General features: G+C 40.5%; 1 protein-coding gene and 1 long non-coding RNA gene across 6 annotated transcripts in view; both read left to right on the forward strand.

Moving 5' to 3' along the window:
* Window positions 1-1,094, forward strand: part of LOC120306879 — a 72,789-nt gene extending 71,695 nt beyond the window's left edge. Inside the window, exon 2 of the long non-coding RNA XR_005556409.1 lies at window positions 863-1,094. This is a non-coding gene — a long non-coding RNA (uncharacterized LOC120306879). The remainder of the gene's footprint in view (window positions 1-862) is intronic.
* Window positions 1,095-1,157: 63 nt separating this feature from the next.
* The window catches only part of NDST1 (N-deacetylase and N-sulfotransferase 1), a 73,927-nt gene continuing 47,840 nt past the window's right edge, over window positions 1,158-27,244 (forward strand). For all 5 annotated transcript variants that reach the window (XR_005556411.1, XR_005556413.1, XR_005556414.1 and 2 more), the window contains exons 1-11: window positions 1,158-1,690; window positions 5,592-6,074; window positions 9,220-9,307; window positions 10,271-10,425; window positions 13,144-13,329; window positions 18,905-19,033; window positions 20,805-20,987; window positions 21,987-22,083; window positions 23,022-23,145; window positions 24,292-24,466; window positions 24,817-24,987. Coding sequence is in view for 1 of the 5 variants with exons in the window: in XM_039340894.1 (XP_039196828.1) it covers window positions 1,184-1,690; window positions 5,592-6,074; window positions 9,220-9,307; window positions 10,271-10,425; window positions 13,144-13,329; window positions 18,905-19,033; window positions 20,805-20,987; window positions 21,987-22,083; window positions 23,022-23,145; window positions 24,292-24,466; window positions 24,817-24,987 (2,298 nt within the window). In the remaining 4 variants the exon portion in view is untranslated. The remainder of the gene's footprint in view (window positions 1,691-5,591; window positions 6,075-9,219; window positions 9,308-10,270; window positions 10,426-13,143; window positions 13,330-18,904; window positions 19,034-20,804; window positions 20,988-21,986; window positions 22,084-23,021; window positions 23,146-24,291; window positions 24,467-24,816; window positions 24,988-27,244) is intronic.

The following is a 27,244-nucleotide window of genomic DNA, read 5'->3' on the forward strand; positions in this document are numbered from 1 at the left end:
AGCATTTCTTACAGTCCACTATACTGTCAAAGTATTAAAGGCTTCTTGTGGTGTGTTGGCAAGTGATTGACACTAAGCTGAAGCAGGTGCAGAGAGTGTGGCGGCTACCTCAAAGCTACGTGGGAGTGAGCAGCAAGACTGGGAAAACAAACCATGGGTCCTCTGTAAGACTGTTGCATGTATGGTTCTCTGGAGGGCAGCTGGCTTTTTTTTAATTGATGCACCGAGATTGAATTGAGGCTGGGGAGGGGGGGTTACCGCAACTTTACATTTATAGTTTCTCTATAAACTAGTTGAACTTGGTTGAAGTTAGTCTGTTATTCTCTTTCTGCCTTCTGCAGATTAAGGGTTCAGAAAGATCCAGTTTGTGTATGTGTATATATATATATATTGTGCGCGAGCATGCATTTTATCTTCCTTAGCTATTTCTCTGACTCCTTCCTTGTGCTATTTATGTGGGCTTAAATAGCCTGAGAAACTTTTTTTTTTTTTTAAAGATGAAAGAATGCAAAGAGTTGAATGCTCTGGAAAGAAAAAAGGGCATCTCTAATCATCCACCCACTGTCATATTCTGCTCTCCCAAAGAATTGGCTTAACCAGTCCAGCTTTTACTATGCAATAGTGGCAAAAGGTTTGCTGCATGGTGCATGATAAGGAATAATAATAAAAAGGAAAGAGCACTTATCTATGGGCATAGTGAATTTTCTCCCACTCCAACTGCAAGAGAAGCCAAATAGATGTGAGGGGCCCATACATTCTGTGTTTGAAAACAAAATGTCTTAAGAAGCAGAGCTTCTGAACTGGGAGACAAGGCTCTTCTTCCCCACTGCTAACAATTTTCCCCCTTTGCTTCTGTTTGCAGACCCAAGGAATCACCATGTGGTCTCACTTCCTGGGAACAGTTCCTGAAGGCCAAGGCTGTCAGATTTCCATCCTAACAAAACACTGACAATGAGAAACGGCTGGTGTTTTTATCTGAGAAAGGAACTTTGAATGGATTTGCCATGGTGACATGAAAAAGGACCAGGATGGATAATAGACTGTCACAGGGGCAATTCCATACCCGTATGGCCTCTTTGTGAAACTTATCTCCAGTCTTTCCTGAGCTGAGACCTGGAGGGAGGGAGGGGGGAAGGGTGGGTGGGGTGGGGAAGGAACCTGAAAACTCTTTTCCAAAGCAAGGATGACTTTAGTAAGGATCCGGAGGAGCTTCTGGCAGGTATCGCCTCAAGTGGTGCTCTTCTTACTCTTTGCCTTCTGCCTGCTCAGTGTTTTTGTCTCAGCATATTATTTATATGGGTGGAAGAGGGGACTGGAACCCTCTGGGGATATTCCCAGCCCAGACTGTGATGAACCGAAGATTGCTCCTTCACGCCTGCTACCGATAAAACCCATCAAAGTGGTAGATTCTTCACGGACTGATCCCTTGGTCCTTGTGTTTGTGGAAAGCCTTTACTCTCAACTGGGACAGGAGATTGTGGCCATCTTGGAATCTAGTCGGTTCAAATATCTGACAGAAATCGCTCCGGGGAAGGGAGACATGCCTACGTTGACTGACAAGGACCGAGGGCGCTTCGCGCTTATCATCTATGAGAACATCCTGAAGTACGTGAACCTGGATGCCTGGAATCGTGAACTCTTGGACAAGTACTGTGTAGAGTACGGTGTAGGAATCATTGGCTTCTTCAAGGTATTTCAAATTGAGAAAGTGTTTACTAAAACAATGAGAAGAGGAGAAGTGATATACCAGTGATGGCGAACCTTTTAGAGCAGTGTTTCTCAACCTTGACAATTTTAAGGCATGTGGACTTCAACTCCCAGAATTCCACAGCCAGGTGGGCGTGGCCCATTGGGTGGGCATGGCCCATTGGGTGGGTATGGCCCATTGGGTGGGCATGGCTTCGGTGGTAACGGCAGACTGGATGGGACTAAAAAGTTTAATCAATCAATTCCAACTTTGTGAGATCTTTTTTTTCCCCACGAGAAGTTGAAATTGATTGAACCTTTTTTTTTTTTTGCACACGGCGGTGGAGGCCTAAAGCGAACAGGTTTTATAAAACCCAGCTGAAGGCCTAGGACTGGGGCGACGGCGCACGTGCCCACAGAGAGGGCTCTGCGTGCCACCTGTGGCACTCATGCCATAGGTTTGCCACCATGGTGATATACTGATTTCTGGAGATAAGATTTGAGATAAGATTTGAGCAGTGAAAAGCAGAATACTATATGTTAGTCTATTCCTATTGCACAGTGAAGTTATCAAAGGGGAACTATGAAATTTTTGGTTGCAGTTCTCTTTTCCAATTTCTTGTGAGAGATGATTCTTTGTTAATATTCCCCAAGGTCTATTTGTGCTTCTCTGCAAAAAAGATGCTGAACTGAGGAGCTAAGTATCCTTTATTTTTGACATGCAATGTTGCTTGTTTGTCTTTACATCTCAGAGGCAGAGAAATACTTCATCCCTGAGATTTTAAGAAGGCCAGAGGCATGCAACACCATATTGTATATCCTAATCAGATACTTAACTGTATCTACAAAGTGTCTTGAAATTACACATTTTATCCATAAAATTAAATGGTAATACAAAGCTAGTGTGAGAAAGCCTTCTTCTAGCAGATGTCTCCATAGTTGCTGACCTGAACCATTCATCTTCGCATGGTTATGATTGCTGGGAAGAGTGGGAATCTGAGAGTCTAAGACAGGGGTAGTCAACCTTGGCTCTTTTATGACTCGTGGACTTCAACTCCCAGAATTCCGGAGCCAGCTGGCTCAGGAATTCTGGGAATTGAAGTCCACGAGTCATAAAAGAGCCAAGGTTGACTACCCCTGGTCTAAGAGGACACCCATTGCTCACTTGCTTGACTAGGGAAGTCACCCCAGGCAGAGTTAAAGATGGAGAATTTCCAGAATCGTGGATCCTAAAAACCCATACCCGTTCAGTTTTGCCAACGTTGGAATGAAGTCTGTCCTCTAACCAGACCCTCACAATCTCCAGGTACTGGGAAAGGAGCATTACTTGATTAGCCTAGGCAGAGATCTCCAGCTGAGTACCATCAGCATACAGATGATCTCCCCCAGCTGCTTCATGTGAATGTTAAATGCAGCCCTGAGATACCCCAAAGCAGAGGCCTGTAGCTCAACATTTCCCAAAACCAACTAGAATCGGCCCTGGAGAAAAGAAGCAACCATCATAACTCTGTGAGCTCCATTCCTAAGAGGATATCATGATCAGTGTTACGAAAGACCACTGAAAAGTTAAGGAGGTACAAGATAAATGTAGTACCCCTATCCTGGGCCCACCAAAGGTTATTGCCAAGCATATCCAATGCCATTTCAGTACTGTGGCTTGGACTGAATCCTGACCAGATAATCTGTTTTTTTCTAAAGCCCACTGGAGTTGTAAGCCAACTATCTTCTCAGTAACCTTCCTCCAAAATTCCAACTAGTTTTGTGGTCTAAGATGGAACTAGAACTCACAGTTTCCCAGGTTTTAGTCTAGTTCTTAATCAGTACTACACTTGATCTTAACTAAACTAAGATCATAATAAAGGTTTTGATCAGTATGCCAAGCTGGTTGGAAGGTGTTTAAGTCACAGGATTTACCATGATTGTGTAATATAGGCAAAATCAATCTCTCTCTCTCTCTCTCTCTCTCTCTCTCTCTCTCTCTCTCTCTCTCTCTCTCTCTCTCTCTCTCTCTCTCTCCCTCCCTCCCTCCCTCCCTCCCTCCCTCCCTCAAAACATGTTTTAGTTCTGTAAGATTTCCATTGAGAGCCATCCATATCTGTCCCCTGAAAAACTATTTTGGGGAGTGTGAATTAAGAGTAAGAAAGGACATTAATGGACAAGGAGCATACTTGACCCTAATCTTAGAACAAGTTTCTTAGGTCCCTTATTTGATTAGGTATTGATATATATATATATATATTTTCTCTTGCAACATTTTGGATCAAGGGCAGTGCCATTATTTATTTTGCATTAGCTTAATGGCAGAGACATGCAGCCAGATGCTCTGAGCAGCTCTGGACTCTGTGAGGAATTAAATGAACCATCATAAATTTAAATCCTGACATTTTATAATTCTCAGAGTGCATGAGCACTGGATTCTTGCTCTCTGCAGCAAATCTTGAAACAAGTAACCTATTCATTTCTTATTAGGTTGCTTGTGTCTGCTCAGAGAAAAATGCCATCTGGAGTTTGAATGCTAGAGAGCAGTTCCCCACCCCCAGTTTCGTTGTTTTGTCATATTCAGTGTCACATGGAAGCGTCTTCAGGATTTCTGTTCTCTGTGCTCTCCTTCCCTTCAATCTGCTGATATTTAAATTAGAGATAAGTAATGACTATGGATTCCATTCTTCCCCTTTTATAACGGGCAGCTCAGAGAAGGGTTTTTTTTTTTTAATATGGTGACGTAAAATAATTAGTTTATACAGTTAATTAACCCAACCCACTGCATAGTTGTGAGAAAGGAGGCAGAAGTATTCTGTATGCTTGCCACCTTGAGTTATATATATATAATCTGGATTCTTCATCTAAAAAAGATTCATGTTAAAATTGGTAATAAAGTGCTCCATATTCCCTTGCAAACTGGATCCTCCGGTTGCTGAAATGCATATACCAATGACAATCTTACGATTTGACTGAAGATGGTAAATGTGTTGACTGTTTTAGGAATGTAATTTATAGCTTAATCAAGACCAAAGTCTCGGTGCTTCTAAAAGAAGGGTCTGGGTGGGATCATCAGTTCTGGCAATATGGTGGGGGCGATAGTAGCAAAGTCCACATGCTGGATAGAGATGATCATTGGTTTGAAAGAGGGGTAAAAGAGGCCATTTATGTTAACATTGAGCTGCCTTCTCTCAACAGAGGGGGAGGGATAAGACACCATCTCTCTCCCACCTACAACATAGTCTTTGCAGCAGTTCCAAGAAGATTCCACCCTCATTTGCACTCTGGTACCCTGAAGGCACAGATAAACCCCCAAGTGACCTCAAGAACTCTCAGGGAGCATGCTGACAACCAGATGACTACAAAGAAATATGATCCTTCCACCCCCATCCTATCAGAACTAATTCTTCCATTGCCCCCACATCCTGCTAGAACCAATGAAGCTTCTTGGATGAGAAGCGAAGCATATTCTTCTTCCACAGGGAGGGGGGAACCAGTCCAGTTGGCCTTTTGAAAAAGCACCTTTGAGACAACTATGACCTGGATGACTGAGAATAGCCAGAGACATAAAGTTACAATAGTAAGGTCACCCTCCATGCCTGTAATAACGTCCCCTACCAGTTTATATTGAAAATAAGAATTTAGCCATGGCTTCTGGATGCTGCATGAAAGCTTTTTAATGGGGAAGCTATTGAATTACACATGTCTGCTCAAAGTGTTTAGTGTCCTTTGGCCTTTTAGTTTGAGATCGGACATGCTAAGCAACTGGGACACTATGGAGGTGCATTGTGCTTTCTCCATTGAGCAGAGAAAGATGTTATCTCCTTGATGGTAGACTGAAATTCTCTTTGCTTGTCATTGTTTTTACTGTTGCCTGACAACTTCCTGTCTGAAGTTGTCATTCAGTTCATATGATCTCTCTGCAGGCGAACGAGAACAGCTTACTGAGTGCTCAGCTGAAAGGTTTCCCCCTTTTTCTCCACTCCAACCTTGCACTGAAGGACTGCAGCATCAATCCCAAATCACCGCTGCTGTACATCACGCGGCCCAGCGAGGTAGAGAAGGGACTTCTTCCAGGGGAGGACTGGACAGTCTTCCAATCAAACCATTCCACATATGAGCCAGTCCTCCTTGCTAAAACCAAGTCAGCTGAATCCATCCCACACATGAGCATTGATGCCGCACTCCATACCACCGTTGTACAAGACTTGGGACTCCATGATGGCATCCAGAGAGTCCTTTTTGGCAACAACCTCAACTTTTGGCTACACAAACTGGTCTTTGTGGACGCTGTTTCATTCCTGACTGGCAAGAGGCTTTCACTTCCCCTTGACCGTTACATCTTGGTAGACATTGATGATATCTTTGTTGGGAAGGAAGGCACACGAATGAAGGTGGATGATGTCAAGGTAATTGTTCTTAAACCAGCATATTCCTCTTTGTTTTAGGGTTGGTGGTTGATATAGGGCCCGTTGACCCTTGAGTTCATTTCACTGAATGAAAAGTTTAAATGGGTTCTATTAATGCTCAGATCAGTGACCTAGATCCCAGCATTCTTGTTGCTTGTTCTATCTGCTAGCATATAGTTTGGATTACAGGTGCCTAAACTGATCTAGCTAAGATGGGTGCACATGCACTAACACAAAACACTTTGCATAAAACAGGAATCTTCTGCATGTGAGATACTAGACAATTTTTGACATCAGAATGCAATTTTCTCTTGAGAGGAATTTGTTTTGAAGAGATTAAGAAAAATAGTATTTTATAAGCAACTGACCAGTAAAGCTCTGATCTTGGTCCGATGGTAATCACCAAAGGGAGGAGGGAAGGGGGAGATTGGGGAACCTTTGAGCCATATAGCAGACATTGCTAGTTAGCGCAAGATGTTTTTGAAAAGTTTTATTTCATGTCATTTGCCACTTTTAGAAGAGCAGCAAGGAAAAACATAAATCATACAATCTGCCCAGAGTTACCCCGTGGTAAGATGGGCAGATAATAAATTTGATAAATAAATACAGTAAATTGCCTTTTAAATTACTGGCCATTATTTTTCATATTTTAACAAAAGATTTTAACATATCTCAGTAGAGATGTCTACTGAACTCTCTAGATCAGGGGTCCCCACTACCGGGCTGCAGCCTGTTTCAAACTGGGTTGCGTGAGCAGCAGGCAAGCGGGCGTGCACGAAGCTCCGCTCATGTGAGGAGCAAGCGCTTAACTGGAAGGTGCATGTGCTCAGGTGTGAAGCTCTGCTTGTGTGAGCAGATGGCGCTTGCATGTGAAGCTACATTCGCAAGACTGGAGTTTTGTGTGCGAGCACTTTCCTCTCGCACAAGTGGAGCTTCATGCGCAAGCACAAGCACCTGCTCACACGCAAAGCTCCATTTACACAAGTGGAGCATGCACATGCCCACTGCTTGTGCCAATGAAGCTGTGTGCGCATGCGTCCGCCTGCCACTCACACGCCCCTCCCTTGCCGGGCTGAGCTGCCAAGGTGGAAAGGCTGGGGACTGCTGCTCTAGATAGTCATTAAGTTTAATAAATGTATATCCGTCAAAAATTGAAAGTGTTCCCTAACTAAAATCTCAGTTTGGCAAGATCTAAATGTGCTGAATGAATATTTAACAATTTTTCCTTATACATCTCTACTTCTAAATAGAATTTATCTAATGGATATCCAACATGGATATGGTTCATAAAAGATATCTCAAGTGAATTTAAATACCTGTTCATATCAGAAAGGCGATATGTGAGTCTGAAGATTGCTATATTAATAGTGATCTCTGAACTTGGATATTGCAGAATACATCTGTAGTTTACAGTATAGCTGTCCTGTAAAACAGGGGTCCCCAATCCCGAGTCCGTGGACTGGTACCGGGCCACGACATGCCAGCAACCGAGCCGTACAAAAAAGCAAAGCCCCATCCGCGAGATGCAGGCAGCACACAAAACCACACACCCTCCAGTCTGCGGAAAAACCTCTCTCCGCGTAACCGGTCCCTGGTGCCCAAAAGGTTGGGGACCTCTGCTGTAAAAGTAAACTTCTAGTATGCATGTGAATTAATGAAATGCATATATTAACACATGTTAAGGAAAAGAAATATCTGAACTAGCATACATTCTTGTTTCACGTTATATGGTAGCGTGGAACTTGATGTTGCCTAGCTTTTATTTTTTAACTTCTAGGACAGTATAAAATATTTTTTCAATACTTAAGAAGCTCCTTCCTCTCACAGCGGGAACTGTAGACTGGCCTGCTACAATACCCCGCATGACATTCAGTCAGATATTGCAACTCTAGTGTTAATGTTAGCAACAACAGTTCAAGAAGAAAACAAGGATGCTGTTTGCACATTTCGTTCTGGAATATGTTGTCAAATTTTTTTGAAAGTCAATAGACGATGGTCAGCTTTTCAGAAAACAGGAATATCTCATTTAGAATTACTCATTTAGGGAACCAAGTGATAATTAAATAACATTATAGTAATAGAATGCTGAAGATGTAGAAATACCACTGCAACCATGACTCAAAGTTATTTCCAATTTGAAGGAAGATTATGCGAATGTGATCAATATCTATGATAGAATGTCCAGAAACTTCCAATCTTGTGAGTAATTGAGCAAGGGTTTCTGTTATCTGCAGTAATCCATACTCATGCAGTAATCCATGCTATATATGGGCTTTTGGCAAAAAGAATGGGAAATTTAAAAAATAACAGAATTAACAGAATAATAGAGTTGGACGTTGTTCTACTTCAACCCTCGAGCTGGAGACCTACCATTTCAGATAGATGGTTATCCAATCTCTTCTTAAAAACCTCCAGTGATGGAACACCTACAACTACCGGATGCAGTACTCCAAGTGTGGTCTTACCAAGGCCTTATAAAGTGGTACTAACATTTTGTCAACCTCCGGCTGAAAAACCCAACCCAGCAAAACACCAGAGCTATTGCGTTCTCTAATGCAGGGGTCTCCAACCTTGGCAACTTTAAGACTTGTGGACTTCAACTCCCAGAATTCCTCAGCCTTGCTGGCTAAGGAATTCTGGGAGTTAAAGTCCACAAATCTTAAAGTTGCCAAGGTTGAGGATCCCTTCTCTAATGTATACTTTATTGAGCAATAACAAACTGGTAGGATTAAAGTGAAGCTAGCTCTGAAGAAATGGCGGGAAGCAGTTAATTAAAAGAACAAAACTCTCCCTCCCCTCTCTGACAGTTCAGGTCACATTGTCCAAAACATCTTCCAGCGATTATTATGAGAAGAAACTTCAGTTCGCCAAAATAACTCTTCAATCACTTTGGTTCTCATGTTGATAAGGACACCTGTGGATTCAAACCTCTCCCCTTCCCCTTCCCCTTCCTGTCCTGTTGGCAAACTAGAAGCACGCAGTGGTCCTAAAGCCAGTAGATTTTGTAGCTTGACACACTTCACATGATGTTGATTCTATCGTCCCTGTTAATGCAACCTAGCACTGCTGTTGCAGGTTATGTAAATCCAGTCTTTTTTTTTTTTGTAAGCTACTCTTTTAAATTCTCTTTTCTCCAATCCTGTAGGCTTTGTTTGATACTCAGAATGAATTACGTACCCACATCCCAAATTTCACCTTCAATCTTGGCTACTCAGGGAAATTTTTCCACACAGGTAAGAATACAATTGACAGAGTTTTCTTACTAGGCTCTCCAAACTTTTGTTCTCTGTGACTGGTGAAAATTTACCTAATATAACTTGAATATTTAAGTATCTTAAAGCATTATGGTAACTGTGTTGTTGTTAGTTGCGAAGTCGTGTCCGACCCATCGTGACCCCATGGACAACGTTCCTCCAGGTCTTCCTGTCTTCTACCATCTTCTGGAGTCCATTTAAGCTCACGCCTACTGCTTCAGTGACTCCATTCAGCAACCTCATTTTCTGTCGTCCCATTCTTCTATTGCCCGCAATCTTTCCCAGCATTAGGCTCTTCTCCAGTGAGTCCTTCCTTCTCATCAGGTGGCCAAAGTACTTGAGTTTCAAAGTACTTGGAGTCTTCTCCAGCACCATAGTTCAAAGGCCTCAATTCTTTGTTGCTCAACTTTTCTTATGGTCCAAATTTCACAGCCATACATTGCAATTGGGAAAACCATGGCCTTGACTATACGTACTTTTGTTGGCAGGGTGATGTCTGTGCTTCTGAGTATGCTGTCTAGATTTACCATAGCTTTCTTCCCGAGGAGCAAGCGTCTTTTAATTTCTTGGCTGCAGTCCCCACCTTGGAGCCCAGGAAGATAAAATCTGTAGGTAAATTAGGAACCTCCAAATGTAATCTACAGCTGCAGGCATCCTTTACTATCTTTTATGATGTCTAAGGTTGTTGAGATGTATACTTTATAAACCATCTGAAAGGCCATAGGATCTCACCTCTGCATTGAATTCTGGACATGGATATGATAGTGTTATATGTCTGCTTTCTCTACTTGGGGAGATTTAAGATTTTGGGGTTGACTTAATCCATGTAGTCTACTCCATTTAATGCTGCTCAGTGTAGAAGTTTTCAGATCGAGTGGTATGATTTTGTGAAGCTCATGGCTTAAACATTACATAGCGATGATGGTGCTTTGGTCCTGGCAGGTACAGATGCGGAGGACGAGGGAGATGACCTTCTGCTCTCTTATGTGAAGGAGTTTTGGTGGTTCCCCCACATGTGGAGTCACATGCAGCCTCACCTTTTTCACAATCAATCAGTGTTGGCAGACCAAATGGCCATGAACAAGAAATTTGCCCTGGTAAGTAAGATGGTGTCCAGGACTACTGCTGGAGTGAGGGTGGTGGTGATAGGGTTTTATGAAAAACAGAGGATGGTTTCACCATGTAGAATTATTAGTTGCTTATTTCTTATCTAGAACAAGTGGCCGTAACAAGTTTATCATTGCAAAATGAAACAAGAATTACCAGAACAGTGTTGACAGTACATAAACCACTAAAATGAGAAAGTCTTTAAATATTATTGATTTGTAACCAGTTGAATAATTATTTTAGGTAATACAATCTGAAGCACTGCATCAATGAAGAGTGGAAGGTTTGACTAACAGAGGTTCCCAACATTGTTTCAATTAATGTTGTTCCTAGTAGTTCCCAAATTGTGTGCTGCTATTTTTGTCCTTGTATGTGTTTTCTGTAGCTACTGATCTGCAGCTGCATTTTTTTTTACTTTTCACATATGCTAAAAACAAATAATGGTTCCTAGTAAATAGCATACTATTGCCCTCAAGTCTCTGTTTTAAATTTAAATTGGGATTTTTGTTACTGAGTAACTATTCTCTCCAAAATTTAATCTCTCCAGAACCACACTGATGGTTGTGTTGCATGTGAGCTCTCAACGTTGCTCTAAAATGCAGTGGTTGCCTGGAATGTTCTTTCTCCTAGTAAGGACATACAGAGACAAATAGTATCTCAAAGTGACTCAGTTCCACGTTAGCATTTTTTTCTAGTTTAGTAGTGATTTGTTCCTAGTGCTCCCCAAATGTTTCCTAGTGTACTGTTGTCTTTTTTCCTGTTCTAATTTTAACATTAAGCATATTCATGCTACTCCATCACATCCAGATGCAGATGTGTTGGAATGTGCACCTGTAGCAGCAGAGGGGAAGGATTTGGCCAACTTAGAGCTTTCCCAGAGAGAGAGGCCCAGATGAAGAGACTGCATAATCCAAAGATGGAGAGGAGAGTGAGGAAGAGATTCAGGGTAACCGCTCCCTAGAATCTCTCAGGATGTATCTAGTAGTTTAAAAAGTTATAGCTTTAATTTGGCAAGAATCTGTCCACTGCAGGTGTGCAAATAAAAGATTGAACTTGATAGGATCTCACTGTCTTGTCTCTGGGCTTGGGCCTGACATTAGGAGGTGTATGTTAAAATATTACTATACTACTTTCAGTTGAAAAATATCCTAGACCAAGGGTAGGCAACCTTGGCTCTTTTATGACTCGTGGACTTCAACTCCCAAAATTCCTGAGCCAGTCATGCTGGCTCAGGAATTCTGGGAGTTGAAGTCCACGAGTCATAAAAGAGCCAAGGTTGCCTACCCCTGTCCTAGACCCAGTTTATTCAATCAGTTTTTAATTCCAGCGCTTTTGCTAGATAATTCCCCACATCTTTCAGCACAGTACTTACCTGACCTTGTGAAATTACTTTCTTTTTAAAATGAGCCTGTAAAATACTTCTTAGGGGTATGAAGTTTTGGAAGTGTTATTCACACTATTACATTAATTAACAAAAGCTCAATTAAAAGGGAGAGGAAAACAAAGCATAATATTGTAATTTTGCAGAAAGCACTTTTTAAGCTACAAATTTTCCTCAGGTTACGATGGCGATTGGGATTGCTGTTGCTAAGTGATGCAGTTATAAAGCATAATGCCAAGGAACCACGTCACTTGGAGAGAGACAACAATCCCTATTGCTGTTCTTATCCCAAGAGATGCTGGTTGTTAAATGGGAAGTGGTGGCACTCCCAGATAAGGAGCATAGGTTGCTGCGGGACGGGGGGGGGGAAGGATTAGTGGGAGGGTACATGAGAGTTGGAGGTGAGGTGAGGCCCAGTGCAAGACCACACATTAGTACAAGAAAGCCTGGGGGTGGATGGCATAGTGTGAGTGGAGGAGTGCAAGCGCAGGAAGACTGTGGAGATGGCTGCCTGGGAGGAGCACAGGACGACTGGGGGGATTTACCAGAGCGACTTGCAACTTTACCACCGGCTTCTCTATTCATGGGGAGTCAGCGAGGAAGGTCGCAGATGGCAATCACATGACCCTGGGATGTTGCAACGATCATGCGCGAGCTGGTTGCCAAGTGCCCAGATTGTGATCTTGTGACACGTGGGCACTGTGGCACCATAACTTTGAGGACTGGTTGTAACTACAACTTGTTCAGCATTGTCACAGGTTTGAACAGTTGCTGAACAAGTGGTCAGTAAGTGAGGAATACACATAGTGTAATCCAATACTTTGAATTATTGCCTGGCGATTGTTCATATTCTACAGCATTGGGTTTTTTTTTAAACTGCTGCTTATTCAAATGTGTTTTTAACAGTATTTCTTCATTTCCATAAAAGAATTCTTCAGATATGAAGTAGAATATTTTTCAGTTCAGCAAGGTAGAAATTTAGTATTCGTTCACTTAACTATCTCCTGAAAAACTGTCAAGTATGATGATTAAAAATCATCAGGCCAGTTCTGTACAAAACCTGCTTTAAATTGGGCATAAACGCCTGCAGAAAAACAGGAAACAATAAGACTTATGTAATGCTAGTTACTTAGTCCAGTTCCTGGTCTTACTCATTCAGCAAGAGCAAAAGATAAACTTTGAAGTATATCTTAAATTAGAATTCTGTTGGATTGTGCAGACTAAGTTAAATAAAATGAATGTCTGTTACTTGCAGTGTAATTGTTTCATTAAAATTCCTCTGTTAGTACTAGAGGATAACAGCTATGTATGCCTTTACTTCTTGTAGGAACATGGTATCCCCACAGATATGGGGTATGCAGTGGCCCCCCATCATTCAGGGGTGTACCCAGTGCATGTGCAACTTTATGAGGCCTGGAAACAGGTGTGGGGTATCAGAGTAACAAGCACCGAAGAATATCCTCATCTCAAACCAGCCCGCTACCGAAGAGGATTTATTCACAGTGGAATCATGGTCAGTAGAAAACATAACTATCTTTTAACTTCATTAATTCTTTCTGGTAGAGCAATGAATGCAAACAGCTTGTTTTCCCCCCAAAATTGTTTATAGAATGCTAAAAAAAGGCATAAACCCTTTATATCACAAATTGGTCAAAGTATAAAGAAGGGGAAAGTTAGAAAAGAGTTTTTTTTAAACTTATTTTTTCTTTGTTCTTTTTTTAATAAGCATAAACAATATTAAGTAATAATACAGTGGAATCCTTGTGATAAGCTTAAGATAGAAATCTGTCAAGCACCAGGGAAATCCAGAGATTCAGGCAGTTCAAATGACTATAAAGATTTATTTATAGCTTAAGCTGTCTACAAGAATCTGACCAACTAGCAGTCAATGAAAATGAGCAGGAGATAAGAAAGGCATCCACGATAGGCTGGACGGAGATCTTTTGTGGGCGCACAAAGATTTGTGACTTATGACGAGTTTGACCCCTCCAGGCTCAGCCTGGTCACCTCCTACAAAATCTTTATTATATACCATAACAATCAATTTAATGAATTTTGCAGTTATTTATCAATGCTACAGTCAGCTGTAGATGTAAAAATTAAGCAATTTTATGCTTATTAATATTAACTTTTTAAAAAACTTAATTAATATTGACATACATTTTTTCTCTATCTTTAAAGATTTAAATTACCTAAATCATCAGCACTAATCTCTAATCCAGTGGTGGCGAACCTATGGCACGGGTGCCAGAGGCGGCACTCAGTGCCCTCTCTGTAGGCACACATGCCGTTGCCCCAGCCTTGCCTCCGCCTGTGACCCCCTCCTCACCAGCAGCCTCCTGGAGGAGAGTCGCCCCTGAGCATGGCCCATGCAGAGCAGCGCAGCCAAAGACATGGCAGCCAAGCAGCATAGACAAGACTGCCCTCATGCCCCAACGCGCACAGTTGATGCTGCGGGCGTGGGCAGAGGGCATGGCCGCCATCGCGTTGCTGGGCTGCCTGGGTGATCTGCGGTGGGCCCTGGAGGCAGTGAATGGTCTTGCGGGCAGGCAGGGTGGGGCAAAGCGGGGGCAGGACAGGGCAGGAATGGAGCAGGGGCGGGGCCAGTTTTGGGGCACTCGGTCTCTAAAAGGTTCGCCATCACTGCTGTAGTCAATACTGTATAAATATCAAAATAATGTACCATTTGTGTTTCGTAATCGTATAATAAAAATATATTAGTAAAAAAATAAAAAATAATGAACCCAAACCGTATCAAATAATAAATCTGCTTAAATTTGGATTTCAATATTATGTATTCCTGATTTCATAAAAAGAATTTGCCTGAGGCCCACAGTTAAAGTTCACAATCATTAGTTATTAGTTTATAATTTAAATATATATATTCATCAACCTACACAGATAGTATTTCTGAATACAGTTTAAAGTAGTTCTCATGATTTTTTTTTCTTTTAACCCAGCTGTCAGTCAATTACCAAATAAAAAAAGAGATTTGATCACTCTTTATTGAATTCTTGGACAGAATTTTCCAACAGGCCTTTGCTGTGAGACCCTGTACAAGGATGCAACAGTAGACTCCCATAGGAAAGGCAGTTCTCAAAACGTTTGTGTCCCGGGTCATGTAGGACCTTAAAGAATAAAAATTATTTTCTGGAATTATGCCTAAAAGCAAATTGGCAGCCACATGTAACTGGCACAAAATTAGCTGAATATGCACCTGTTTCTAACCCTTGATGCAAGATGGACAGCTGTGTGCTACCAAGTTGCTACTTCTGAGTGCTTCAACAAAGGCACTCTTACGCAGAGGGAATTGCAGTGTGGAAATCAAACGCTATGGCAGTCGGGACTGATGTAGAACATTCTGTCCTTTACAACTGGTGTGGGCAGTGGCAGTGGGGGAGCTGCAGTTGGAAAACAACATTTCTATCAACAGTTTTTAACTGCTTTTCAGAAAAATAAGTACCAGGGCCAGGTTGTGGTCAAGGTTTTTACCTAATCAGAAGGAATTACAGAGGTTCTCTGGTTTAAGGGAGATGTATTTCTTCTAAAAAGTTGGCATTCATCACAAGAATGATTTACCATATTGTCTGGATTCATTTTCATTTTTTTTAAACACATCCCCTTGTTTGTAGCTTCCAAACACATTTTAAGGCAGAGAGATGCTCTTCATTTCTTATGTACGTAGGTACTTATTTGCCCATCATGCGATTCCCAAAGCACAATAGAAAGGTAAAAAAAAAAATAGCAAGCAAAAGAAATGAAAGGAAGGAGATGAGGCAAAAAATAACAAATAAGTCTATTTTACAACAATACCATTCACTGTACCCCTGAAAACCTTTCTATTACAGGTAGTCCTTGACTTAACCACAATTGAACCCCAAATTTCTTTTGCTAAGTGAGACATCTCTTAAGTGAGTTTTGCCCCATTTTACGACCTTTCTTGCCACAGTTGTTAAGTGAATCACTGCAATTGTTAAATTACAATTTTTTTAAGGTCTATCTGGCTTCTCCTTTGACTTTGCTTGTTAGGAGGTTGCAAAAAGTGACCGCATGATCCCAGGACACTACAACTGTATGTGTAATATGAATCCGTTAGCGAACACCTGACTTTTGATCGCAAGAATAAGGGGATGCTGTAAAGGTTGTAAGTGTGAAAAATGGCCCTAAGTCACTTTTTTGGTGCCTTCGTAACTTCAAACAATCGCTAAACGAACTGTTGTAAGTCAAGGAATATCTGTACTGAGAATATGAACCAGATGAATATCTTCAGTAAGTTAAGAGCACCAACTTGAAGGTTAGGAATTTTTTTTTTAATAGATTGAGGCTTCATACAGGTTTAAAACGCTTGTTTGTCCAGAATTACCTCTAGAAAATGGTCTTCATTATGAACAAAGTCATATTTATAGTATGATATTGGCTGATGATTCTGTTTCAGTTAGATCTGAGTTTTGAATAATGCTAATAAATACCTTATGAAAAGCAAAGAAGATAATATGGCATTAAGGAATAGTAGGTAATAAGTACAGGAAGTGGCATGCACTGTAACAAGTCTGTCGATAAAGAAATGAGGGGTGGATGGATATTCAGGATAATCCAGATTCCAAGAAGTTTGTAACTAAGTTTTAATTAGAAAATGACATAGTTAAGAGGCGGGCAAGCTTACCTTGTAAGAAGGGAAAAGTATATTTGGAGCCTTTCATATTACTTATTCAAGAAAATTCTATTGCAAAACTATTAATACAACCTTGAATTCTGAGTTTTGCATGTTTTTGAATAGTGTATATCTGTTTTAAGAAAATTAACTGATTACATGTGTTAGAAATTTTATATAATGTCAAGAACATGCTTTGGACATTTTTAATATGGTTTATCCTAAAGAAAGACTTCTATTTAGTTACATGGTCAGTTTCAACTAGAATTTTATAACTGCAACTTGAATATCATCTGAACTTTTATGTTAGAGAAAGAGAGACCCCATAATACTTTACAATAATTTTTTTTAAAAAAAAAAATAGCTGGCGCAGATAATCCTAGGACTTAAGGAATCCTTTACGATTTCCAGGTGCCTGGCCTTTTAAATAATTCCTGGTAAACCTATTAAACAAAAAAGAGCTAATAATCATTTAGTGAACTTTCCCCAGGGCCTGCCTTGGTTGTTATGATGGACTGCACATTGTTCAGGAAAGTTTCTGGTGGCCATCAGCGATTGTTTCTTTTTCCTGAGATAGTCTAATCAGCTTGAAAGGAGCAGCTGTTGGGTACTTGGCCTTTGTTCTCTGATTCGTGAAAAAGCATAAAATGAACATAGGAAGAGATTTTTCTCCCTTGGGGAAGAAGAAACTGGAACAAAGTTTGCATCCCAAATGCATGTACCAGATGCAAATTGTACCCTTTTGTCTCAGCATGTACATTTAGTTTTTTTGGCAAAGACGAGCTATGATAGGCAGTGGCTTTGCCAAGGCGAAGCAAATGATCTGAGTTATGTGTCTAGTTTCTCCAGCGGCCACTGCTACAGTGTCTAATAGGAGCACAGGAAAGAACTTCCTTCATAGCTTCCCACTTATCAGGATTCTGCCTAGGGTATCCTAAATTAGGTTAAGGAGGCAAACTGTGCAGACTCAGCACGACAGGGCTTATATCAAGCCAAAATAACATAAAACAGTTTTCAGCACAGTAGTATTTCAGCACAGCTTACATATAGAGTGAAACTTAAAAAATCATGCATAAACGGAGAACTTCAGCAGATAAAAGATACCTCCAGACAGACTTTTTGGTTCTCCTTAAATTAAATTAAAAATGATTTTTTTTTAAAAAAAGAATACATTTTTGTATTTATGATCAGCCCCAGTGTCAGACGCTTTTTGTACCCTAATGCTCCCTTTAAAGCACAATGAAGCATAGTTTAGTCTTGATTCATTTGACATAAATCAGATACCAGGAAACACTGATTCTCCATTTAGCTTATCTTGCTCCAGTGTGGGGATGGGAATTGGGGCTTAGTTGTTTTCTGGAGCAAATTGGAAATTATTCTTTTGTTTAAAGTTGAGAAATATTAAAATAGGCAGGCAGTGTGCCTTGGTTTGAGCTGATAGAGTTGAAGGTGTGTGTGTGTGTGTGTGTGTGTGTGTGTGTGTGTGTGTGAGAGAGAGAGAGAGAGAGAGAGAGAGAGAGAGAGAGAGAGAGAATAACATAGTTGGAAGGGACTTTGGAGGTCTTCTAGTACAGGGGTCTTCAAACTTGGCCCTTTTATGACTTGTGGACTTCAACTCCCAGAATTCCTCAGCCAGCATGCTTGGCTGAGGAATTCTGGGAGTTGAAGTCCATAAGTCATAAAAGGGCCAAGTTTGAAGATCCCTATTCTAGTGCAACCCCCTGCTCAGTTACGAAACTCTATACTATTTCAGACAAATAGTTCTTCAGTCTCTTCTTAAAAACTTCCAGTATTGGAGCATCTACAACTTCTGGAAGCAAGTTGTTCCACTGATTAATCATTCTGTCAGGAAATTTCTCCTTAATTCTAGGTTGTTTCTCTCCTTGAAGGAAGGAAGGAAAAGAAAGAACAGTTACGCACTTATATGAATGACTGTGTTTATGTGTGCAAATGTGAACCCCAGTATCATGGTACAGGATCAATTCCACCCATACTAAAGACTTCTCCATCTCCAAAGTCAGTAAAGAGTGAATACAGAACAGTAGGAGGTTTGGTTTTAAAAGCCTTGAAAACAAGACCCCAACATCCAAATAGAAGGAATTAATGCAGGCTTTTGAAATCTGACAGGATGAATTTGTGGGAGATCTGTTGAACCTATCTATTTCTGCAGAGGGACACTTTAGACCAACATGCTCTCCATGATCCTGCATGTTTTGGGGGAAAACAGTGCAGAGTAAAATTAAGCAGTATACAATAGTCATAGAAGATGGCAGTGCATAATAAAGCATTATTGGTCACATTATCTGCAACTCATTCTTAGCAAAGTCAGGACACCTTGAATGGCTTATCTGGGATTTGTAAGAAATAGCGCAGTGCATTTTACATTTTTTTTAATTTGCTACTTGTCTCCCCGCCCCCTCCCTTCATTTTTTACTAGGTTCTCCCAAGGCAAACTTGTGGATTATTTACACATACCATATTCTATAATGAATATCCAGGTGGCTCGAGTGAATTGGATAAAATCATCAATGGAGGCGAGCTTTTTCTTACTGTTCTCCTTAATCCTGTAAGTATTACTTCAAGAACCAATGGACTGAATCCTTGCAGCAAAGAAAAAGCGGGATATAAACATGATGATTAAGTTAGAGATCCATTAGCTACTGAAAGGTTTTGGAGTTGATAAATTCTAGAGCTGAATAACTTTCAGAAAAGTATATATATATGTGTGTATATGTGTAGGAGAGACTCTGTGTGTGTGTGTGTGTGTGTGTGTGTGTGTGTATGTTTGGATGAATGGATAGATAGAAATGATTCAGAAATGATTCAGAAGCTGAAAAGGCTTTAGACATAAGAGTTAAGCAAGAGCCATAAACAGTAATATCATTTCGATAATTCCCTGGTCAAGGTTTATTACATGGTATGGACACAGTGAAATAAGTTAAGTAAGGGTACAATTAGGAGTGCTGCTAAGCAAACTTTTTTTTCCTGAAATCAACAGAAATTAAAACTGGGAGAAATGATTGAAGTTGGGAGTAAATTTAGAATAGATGAAAGCTTTCTCTGACTTAGCATTTAATCCATTTATGGAATATACAGTAGTGGCCAAAATTGTGGAAACCTTTTGGGAAAAGTGTATTTTTGAGGTTTGATAGCTAATAACACCACTTTTTTTGGTATATCAATGGAAAGGTAATTTAATTAAGAATGTAATGCAACAAAGCTTGTTCAATTATCTGTACTGTATTCTATGAAAAGTTATAGCCAAATAACCAGAAAAAAGAAAGCACAACTTGCTTAGGTTGATATCAGGTAGCTTTCCTTCATCTGATTGTAGCCAATGAGCATGAGTGTTTAGAGAGCCAATCAGGTGTCATCTTGTTTTGGCAATGAGCCAATCAGATCACAGTAAGATTCAGTTATTGATGTCATTTATTGAAGCTGAGAGGAAGATGTTTGTCAGTGTGTTATGTGATCTCTATCAAGTTGGTTGGGTTTTTTTGTGTTCTTTCATTTAGTGAGCTTGTAAAACGTAATAAAATTAAAGTAAGAGTTGACTGGTATTCCAGAAAGCAATGTAAAATAGTATTATTAAGTGAACAAGGCTACAGTTATAAAGAAATTAGAAGAAAAATTGGTGGAAACTTAACCAAAGGTGGCATTTCTACTGTACACTTTTCCCAAAAGGTTTCCAATTTTGGCCACTACTGTATTACCACAAGGTATGCCGATCAGCTTGGATACTTTTTAAAAGGGCAGAAATGGCTCCCAGGCGCACTGTTCTTTATAGAAAATATGGTAGGTAAAAAGTTAAGGAGAATCTTTTTTAAAAAAAATTAAAGTGAATTAACAGAAGATATACCTTGTATTGTTGAAGGATAGTTTACTTCTTATCCTAAATATAAAGATTTTTTTTTCTTCATCATATCTAGATTTTTAAACTTCTTTGGGATGTTTGGATAGTGCAGAGGTCCCCAACCTTTTGGACACTAGGGACCGGTTTTGTGGAAAGAGGTTTTTCCGCGGACAGGAGTGTGTGGTTTTGGTTGCTGCCTGCATTTCACTAATGGGGCTTTGCTTGCTTGTGTGGCCTGGTTGCTGGCATTCTGCGACCCGATACAGTCCACGGACTGGGGCTTGGGGACCTCTGGGCTAGTGGATTGAAACCTTATGGCCCTTAATGCAGGAAAGCATTTTTGTGGGTTTTAGTTAGTTCATATGCATTTTTTGTTCATCTGCAAATAAATGTTTAGTGTTTCACTGCAAAAAATCCCTGAATACTATGGTAATTATTCTGATCTATGTTTTTTTCCCCCTCTCTTGTTCCCTCCCCTGCACAGATCAGTATCTTTATGACTCACCTCTCCAATTATGGAAATGACCGTCTGGGTTTGTACACCTTTAGACATTTGGTCCATTTTCTGAACTCCTGGACTAACTTGAAATTACAGACATTGCCACCTGTGCAGCTGGCACAGAAGTATTTCCAGATATTCTCTGAAGAAAAAGACCCCCTTTGGCAGGTGTGCATTAACTGCCTCCCTGGGCCTGCATTGCAAAATCTCCACTGTGTTTTACTGTTTTGTCTCTTCCTTGGTTTGAAAATCTGGACAAGTAGTTGTCTGTTATATAATACTCAGTTCAATTCAGTTAATTGCGGCCATAGACCAGCAGGATACTTAATACTCCCCAAGAAGAGTGGCAGATGTGAAATAACGTTCTGTGAAATGTGTAGCGGACGGGGACTTGCAACAGTATTCAGGAGAGTTGCTTCTTTCTATCCGATGAGCAACAAATCTCATCCGGTCAATCCTTTCAGTTGTACATCTGATTAGAAAAAAAGTATTCTGATAATTAGATCTCAATATTGGTCCCCTGGAGAAGGGAGAGCCTTTGAAAAATGTATTTTTTTTTCTTTTAAGAGGGGGAAAATCATAAAAAAACTATAGCTTCCGAAGTATGGAGCAGACCCAGCACAGTAGTGAAGTAAAAGATGGTATCTTCCTTCCTTCCTTCCTTTCTTTCTTAAAACTTACAACCACAATGGAGGCCAAAATTTCTGTTGCTAAGCAAGACAGTTGCTAAGTGAGTTTTGCCTGATTTTATGGCCTTTTTTACCACAATTGTTAAGTGTCTCCCTATAGTTGCTAAGTGAATCATGAGGTTGTTAAGCAAATCTGGCTTCTCCCATTGACTTTGGTGGAAGCCAGCTGGGAAGATTATAGTCGGTGATCACATGAGCCCAGGGCAGTGCAACTATCGTAAATACAGTTGCCAAGTGCCCAAAATTTGATCACATGGGGATGCTACAACAGTCATAAGGATGAAAAACAACCGTAAGCCTCCTTTTTTCTGTGCTGTTGTAACTTCAAACAGTGACTAAACGAATGGTTGTAAGTCAAGGACTACCTGTACTTGAAATTGCTGGCTTTTGAGAGACCTCTTCAGTAAGAGCAGTTGGCCTATAAAAACCCTGTTCCCCTGATGCCCTGGCTGATTCCCAGCATGTGGTCATGTTTTAGGATCCTTGTGAGGATAAGCGCCACAAGGACATTTGGTCCAAAGAGAAGACCTGCGACCGGTTCCCCAAGCTGCTAATTATTGGTCCTCAGAAGACAGGTATGGTAGTAGCTGATGTCTGCTGTATGCTTAAATATATTATCCCAATGATTAGATTACAGTATCATTTTAAACCATAATATATGAACTAAGCCACAATTGACTAAGCCTGTACAATTCACTACTCCAAAACCTAACAAATCATCTCAAGGTGTATTTATTAGAATAAGCAGTTTAATAGTCTTCAACTTAATAGTCAGGCTAAGGAGAATTGGCTGTTTCAAGTAATGGTAAGTAAAATTTGTGAGCCATTGAACAGTTATTGTTGGTGCCATTTGTCATTACCCGTGGTTCATGGTTCAATATAGGAAACTGGGATAAAATAAATAAAGAAAAAAAACCCTTATCCTTTTACCTGAATTTATTTTAGAGAGAGATTTTTTTTAATAATAGCAATGTAATTCTTCCTCAGAGCTGGAGAAGCCACTGCCAAAAACGTTTAATATAATTGGAAATCTGGTAATATTTAGGCTAAGTTTACAAGGCTGACAGAAATAGAAAATATAGGTTAAAGACTCAGGCTTTACACGAGAGGCCTTTTTCTTGCCTGTGAGATGACAGCCGTTTAAAAGGCCATTTACTCATGTAGTAGGATAAAATATCATATATGCCGTAATGAAGAAATGCACTGGGGTTAGTATTGGTTTTTAACATTTTTTTTATTGAGACTGAACATATCGAGTCTGCTTATCCCTAGAAATATCTAGATCTGTGTTTCTCAACCTCAGCAACCTTAAAGTCTGTGGACTTTAACTTCTAGAATTCTCCATCCAGCATGCTGGCCAGAGAATGTTAGGAATTGAAATCCACACAGCTCAACCTTGCTGAGGTTGAGAAACAGCTATCAAGAGTGTAAAATTCTGGCAGAAGGTTGACAGAAAAGCAGTTTTTTTAGCTCTTTGTCCCCCTGCCCCATTTCTTCTCTTCCTCCTTGAAAGGTACCACTGCCCTCTATCTCTTCCTTGGGATGCACCCTGACCTGAGCAGTAACTATCCCAGCTCGGAGACCTTTGAAGAGATCCAGTTCTTCAATGGACATAATTACCACAAGGGCATTGACTGGTAGGCTGATTTTGTAGCAACTCTTGTGGTGGGGTGGGTGGATGAGGAGCTGTCCTTCCAGTTATATTTTAGCTCATAGTGACACTGCAAAGGAATGAAGGAACAGCCTGTAATTCTTCTCATCTATTTTGCTGGAATGTTCTGAAAATCAAACAGATATCTAGCAAGCAAGAGGCAAGCTTCCCTTCGAATATAGATTTGTGGAAGAAATACACATATTTAGCTTCTAAGGTTTAATGAATGAATTAATTTTATTTGCCGCCCATCTCATTTCGAAGCGGCTCTGGGCATCTTATAGCGGAAAATATTAAAACCATCAAAAGTGAATATTCCTGACACAATAAATTAAAGTACAAGCAAAGTAAAATCATAGATACAAGATGGAAGGAGGGAGCCAGATGCAGGGGGGGGGAGGTGGGGGAGGTGGGATTGACTCTTAATTAATCAACCACCTCCAGTGTGATATCCCCCATTGGTACCCCAAGCCATCTGGCAGAACCTAAGGCTCTTGGGGAAGGTCAGAAGGTCTCCCCTCAAGGGGTGAGATACTCCAAAGGGCAGGAGCCAGGTTGCTTCTTCTACTTTGTCAGCTGACCATCTCTGTAAGCCTGATCGTTACACAGGTTTTATCTGATTCCCGCACCAGGTTTCTGCAGTGATGCCTTGTAAACATGTGTTAATTCTACTGGGCTAGAGTGTGAATGAGGAAAACAGGATTTTGTGTTTCATATCTGTTGTAGTGTTTCCCCCTCCTTTCTCAAAATGTACTATTCATTCCTTGGGCGTTTGCTTGGGAGGAACGGTGATCAACAGCTGGTCTGTTTGTCTTGTGTTCATTGGTTCATGCTGCATTTGCCGTATGCTTAATCTTTTCCATAAATGTAATAAACTGCAGTCTGTTAATTCTTTGATCCAGAAGAATGCTTCATTGGTTGTTCAGGCTTAAGTTCTAAAATCAGCTACATTCTAATGACTGTCTTGACTAATACGGTTTGGGGCTGGAAAGAAACCTTTGATGCGTCTTAATCCTTGTTCTGTTTAAAGTGGCATAAACAATTGACATTGAAGAAGAATCTGAAACTATTTCTGCATTGCTTCACCCAATCTATTTTTCCCTTTCTGCCGCTGGTTTTTTTTTTTAAAAAGGTATATGGAGTTTTTCCCCATTCCTTCCAACACTACTTCTGATTTCTATTTTGAGAAGAGTGCCAATTACTTTGATTCAGAACTCACGCCAAGGCGGGCTGCTGCACTGCTTTCCAAGGCAAAAATAATCACCATCCTCATCAGTCCTGCAGATCGGGCCTACTCTTGGTATCAGGTAAGCTGCTCCATCCTGGTATTGTCTTCTTGACCTAAAGCACTACAGATTAGTGGAAAGACAGTGTAGATATTAAACATAATAACAGCAGCTCTTATGTCTTTAGAGAAGCTCTTCCTGCCTGCTCACCAGTCTGCAAGGCTCTCTGAAGCAGCAATTTCCCTTTACCGTTAGAATTCAGCTCTCTAGACTGTCGTGCCTCAATTTTTTCCTAGATCTCACGTGGCCCTACATGTTCCCTAATTGCTGCCTGTTTCTCTGCTTGTGTCTTCCTCTCCTTTCCTCTTTCTTGTTTCTTCTCTGCTTCTTTGAATGTCTCTTTAAATGTTTTTTTTTCTTCTTCTTAATAGCATCAACGGGCACATGATGATCCAGTTGCCCTGAAGTACACCTTTCATGAGGTGATTACAGCTGGACCTGAAACCTCTCAGAAGCTTCGGACTTTACAGAACCGTTGCCTAGTACCAGGCTTGTATGCTACCCATGTTGAACGCTGGTTGAATAATTTCCATGCCAATCAGGTAAGCAAGTCATGAATCTTTAGTTTTACCTTCTCAAAAAACAAAATGGAGAGAGGGTTTAATGAAGCCGAATGTTTATATATACAACCATATATTCAGTGCTCTTTGTTTCTTATGGAAGATGCATATGTTTTCTGGAATGTTGGAATTCACTGTATGTGGATTCCACCTGGCTCTGAAAAGTCTGTAAAGAGATTCCCTGAGAATTGGATGAAACGTTTAGTTCCTTCCAGTGGTAGTTATTGTTATCCTGTGAGATTAGTTAAGAATAGGACAACAAAAAATTCACCATGCTTGTGTTTTATTTTGAAGTGAAGGGAATGAGAGATGCAGCTGTGTACTTTGTCAGCTGGCCAATGTCAGAATGTATTAAAAATTCTATTACTCCAACATTATCTTTTATGGTTTTTATAACATTAAGAAAGAAATCCATTAATGACATGGTGAACATTTCCAAGAAAACTTGCTTCTGGCCACAAAATGCAGATCTCTTTCATGGGTTGATACAGTGCTTAAAAAGCAGGCTGTTATTCCATCCGGTGACAACTGTAGTCAGTATTGCAACTTAGAGTCAGCATATATGCAGGCCCAAGTTTACAGTCATGGGGATAGTTAGCAGTTCGCCAGAGACAGATAACATTCTGGTCATTCATTCATTCATTCAGTCAGTCAGTCAGTCAATCAATTAAATTTATATGCTGCCCATCTCACCATCGAGCGACTCTGGGTGGCTTGCAACAGATAAAAACAAGAATATAAAAATATTAAAACAATTAAAATTAACAGAAGTTGGCTAAACTGGGAACCGGTACATGAATAGGATGGAGGTGGGAATCTTCTTAGTCCGTTAGTCACTTTCAGCATGGAATGTCTCCATCAGGGCCCCAAGCCAGTCTACAGAACCAGGTTTTGAAGGTCTTTCAGAAAACCAAGAAGGTGGTGATAGATCTCGCCTCCAGAACATCTTTTAAAGATGTAGTGTAGAATAAAGCCAAGCAAGTGAGCCCTACAAATATTCCCATTTAAAAACATAAGCCATGATTGCATCTAGAAAGCAATCTGGCATTTTCTCAGTAATATATTGTGCCACAGAAGCTAGAGTGAAAGAGGAAGGGAAATACTTTTTAAATGATACAACAGGAGCAAGACGCTGATGGTTGTTCGTGGAGGAGCTGCAGACACACAGCTGTGGAGCAACAGAAATCTCATTCTTCACTTCCCACGAAAGGAAAGAAACCTCAAAATAAATTGCTAGCACCTCTTTGTGCATGAAACAGTTGCTAAGGGAAAAAGAAACGAAGCAGCCTGGATGTTCACATATTTGTTCTGTCATTGCTTCATTTTGCATACAACCATACGGTAAGCGTGATATATTCAGTGAAACTGTATGGAAGAAAAATCTGGTCATGCAGTACAAGGATATCTAAGGCCAACAAGCCAATTTTCCCCTCCAAAAATGAATATATGCCGCCTGATACTCAGGAGCTGGGAGAAACAGGCATTCTGTAGGAGATGACCAGGCTGACCCTGAGGGAGGGGTCAAATGCATCATCGGTCATGAGTCCCTTCATGCCCACAAGAGATCTAAGTCCACCTTGAATTCCTTATCTACCGCCAAATTGCTTTGACCAATAGTAGTTCAGATTCTTGTAGAGAGCTTAAGCTTGTAATAAATTTTTATACTCATTTGAACTACATGGATCTCCTGATTTCTCTGGTGCCTGGCACATTCCTAACAATGAGAAAGCAGATTGCCTACAAACCCTGCAGGTCTTTATGGTGACAAAACAAGGTGCCAAATTTTAGTTATTTGGGGGTCATTGTAGATGAGATGGAAATAAATTAACTCAGATGTTGAATCCAGATTGTGACATAAAAACAGCTGGAGTAGTCCAAAAACCCATGTGGAAATGCCTTAATAATAAACTAAATAAAGTACAAAACAATTCAAATTGGAAAACTAATGGCATAAATAATCTAGCTTGGAGTGTTGGCTGAAGTAACCTCACTGAATTTAGGATTTTACTGAAAATCTTTTGGACAGAAACCAGGAAAGCACATAAAGTTTCTTTTGGGTCTGGAATCTAATCTATAAGCATGGGATCTCTTGAGTTTCTAGACCCAAGGTGGATAACTATGGCAACTTTACAACTTCAACTCCCAGAACTCCTGAGCCAGCATGAGCTCAGGAATTCTGGGAGTTGGAAGTCCACAGGTCTCAAAGGGACCATAATTGCCCATTCCTGATCTAGACACA

This window comes from Crotalus tigris, unplaced genomic scaffold (genome assembly GCF_016545835.1).
Source record: "Crotalus tigris isolate CLP2741 ecotype Arizona unplaced genomic scaffold, ASM1654583v1 scf7180000017754.2947050, whole genome shotgun sequence".
Classification (NCBI taxonomy): Eukaryota; Metazoa; Chordata; class Lepidosauria; order Squamata; family Viperidae; genus Crotalus; species Crotalus tigris.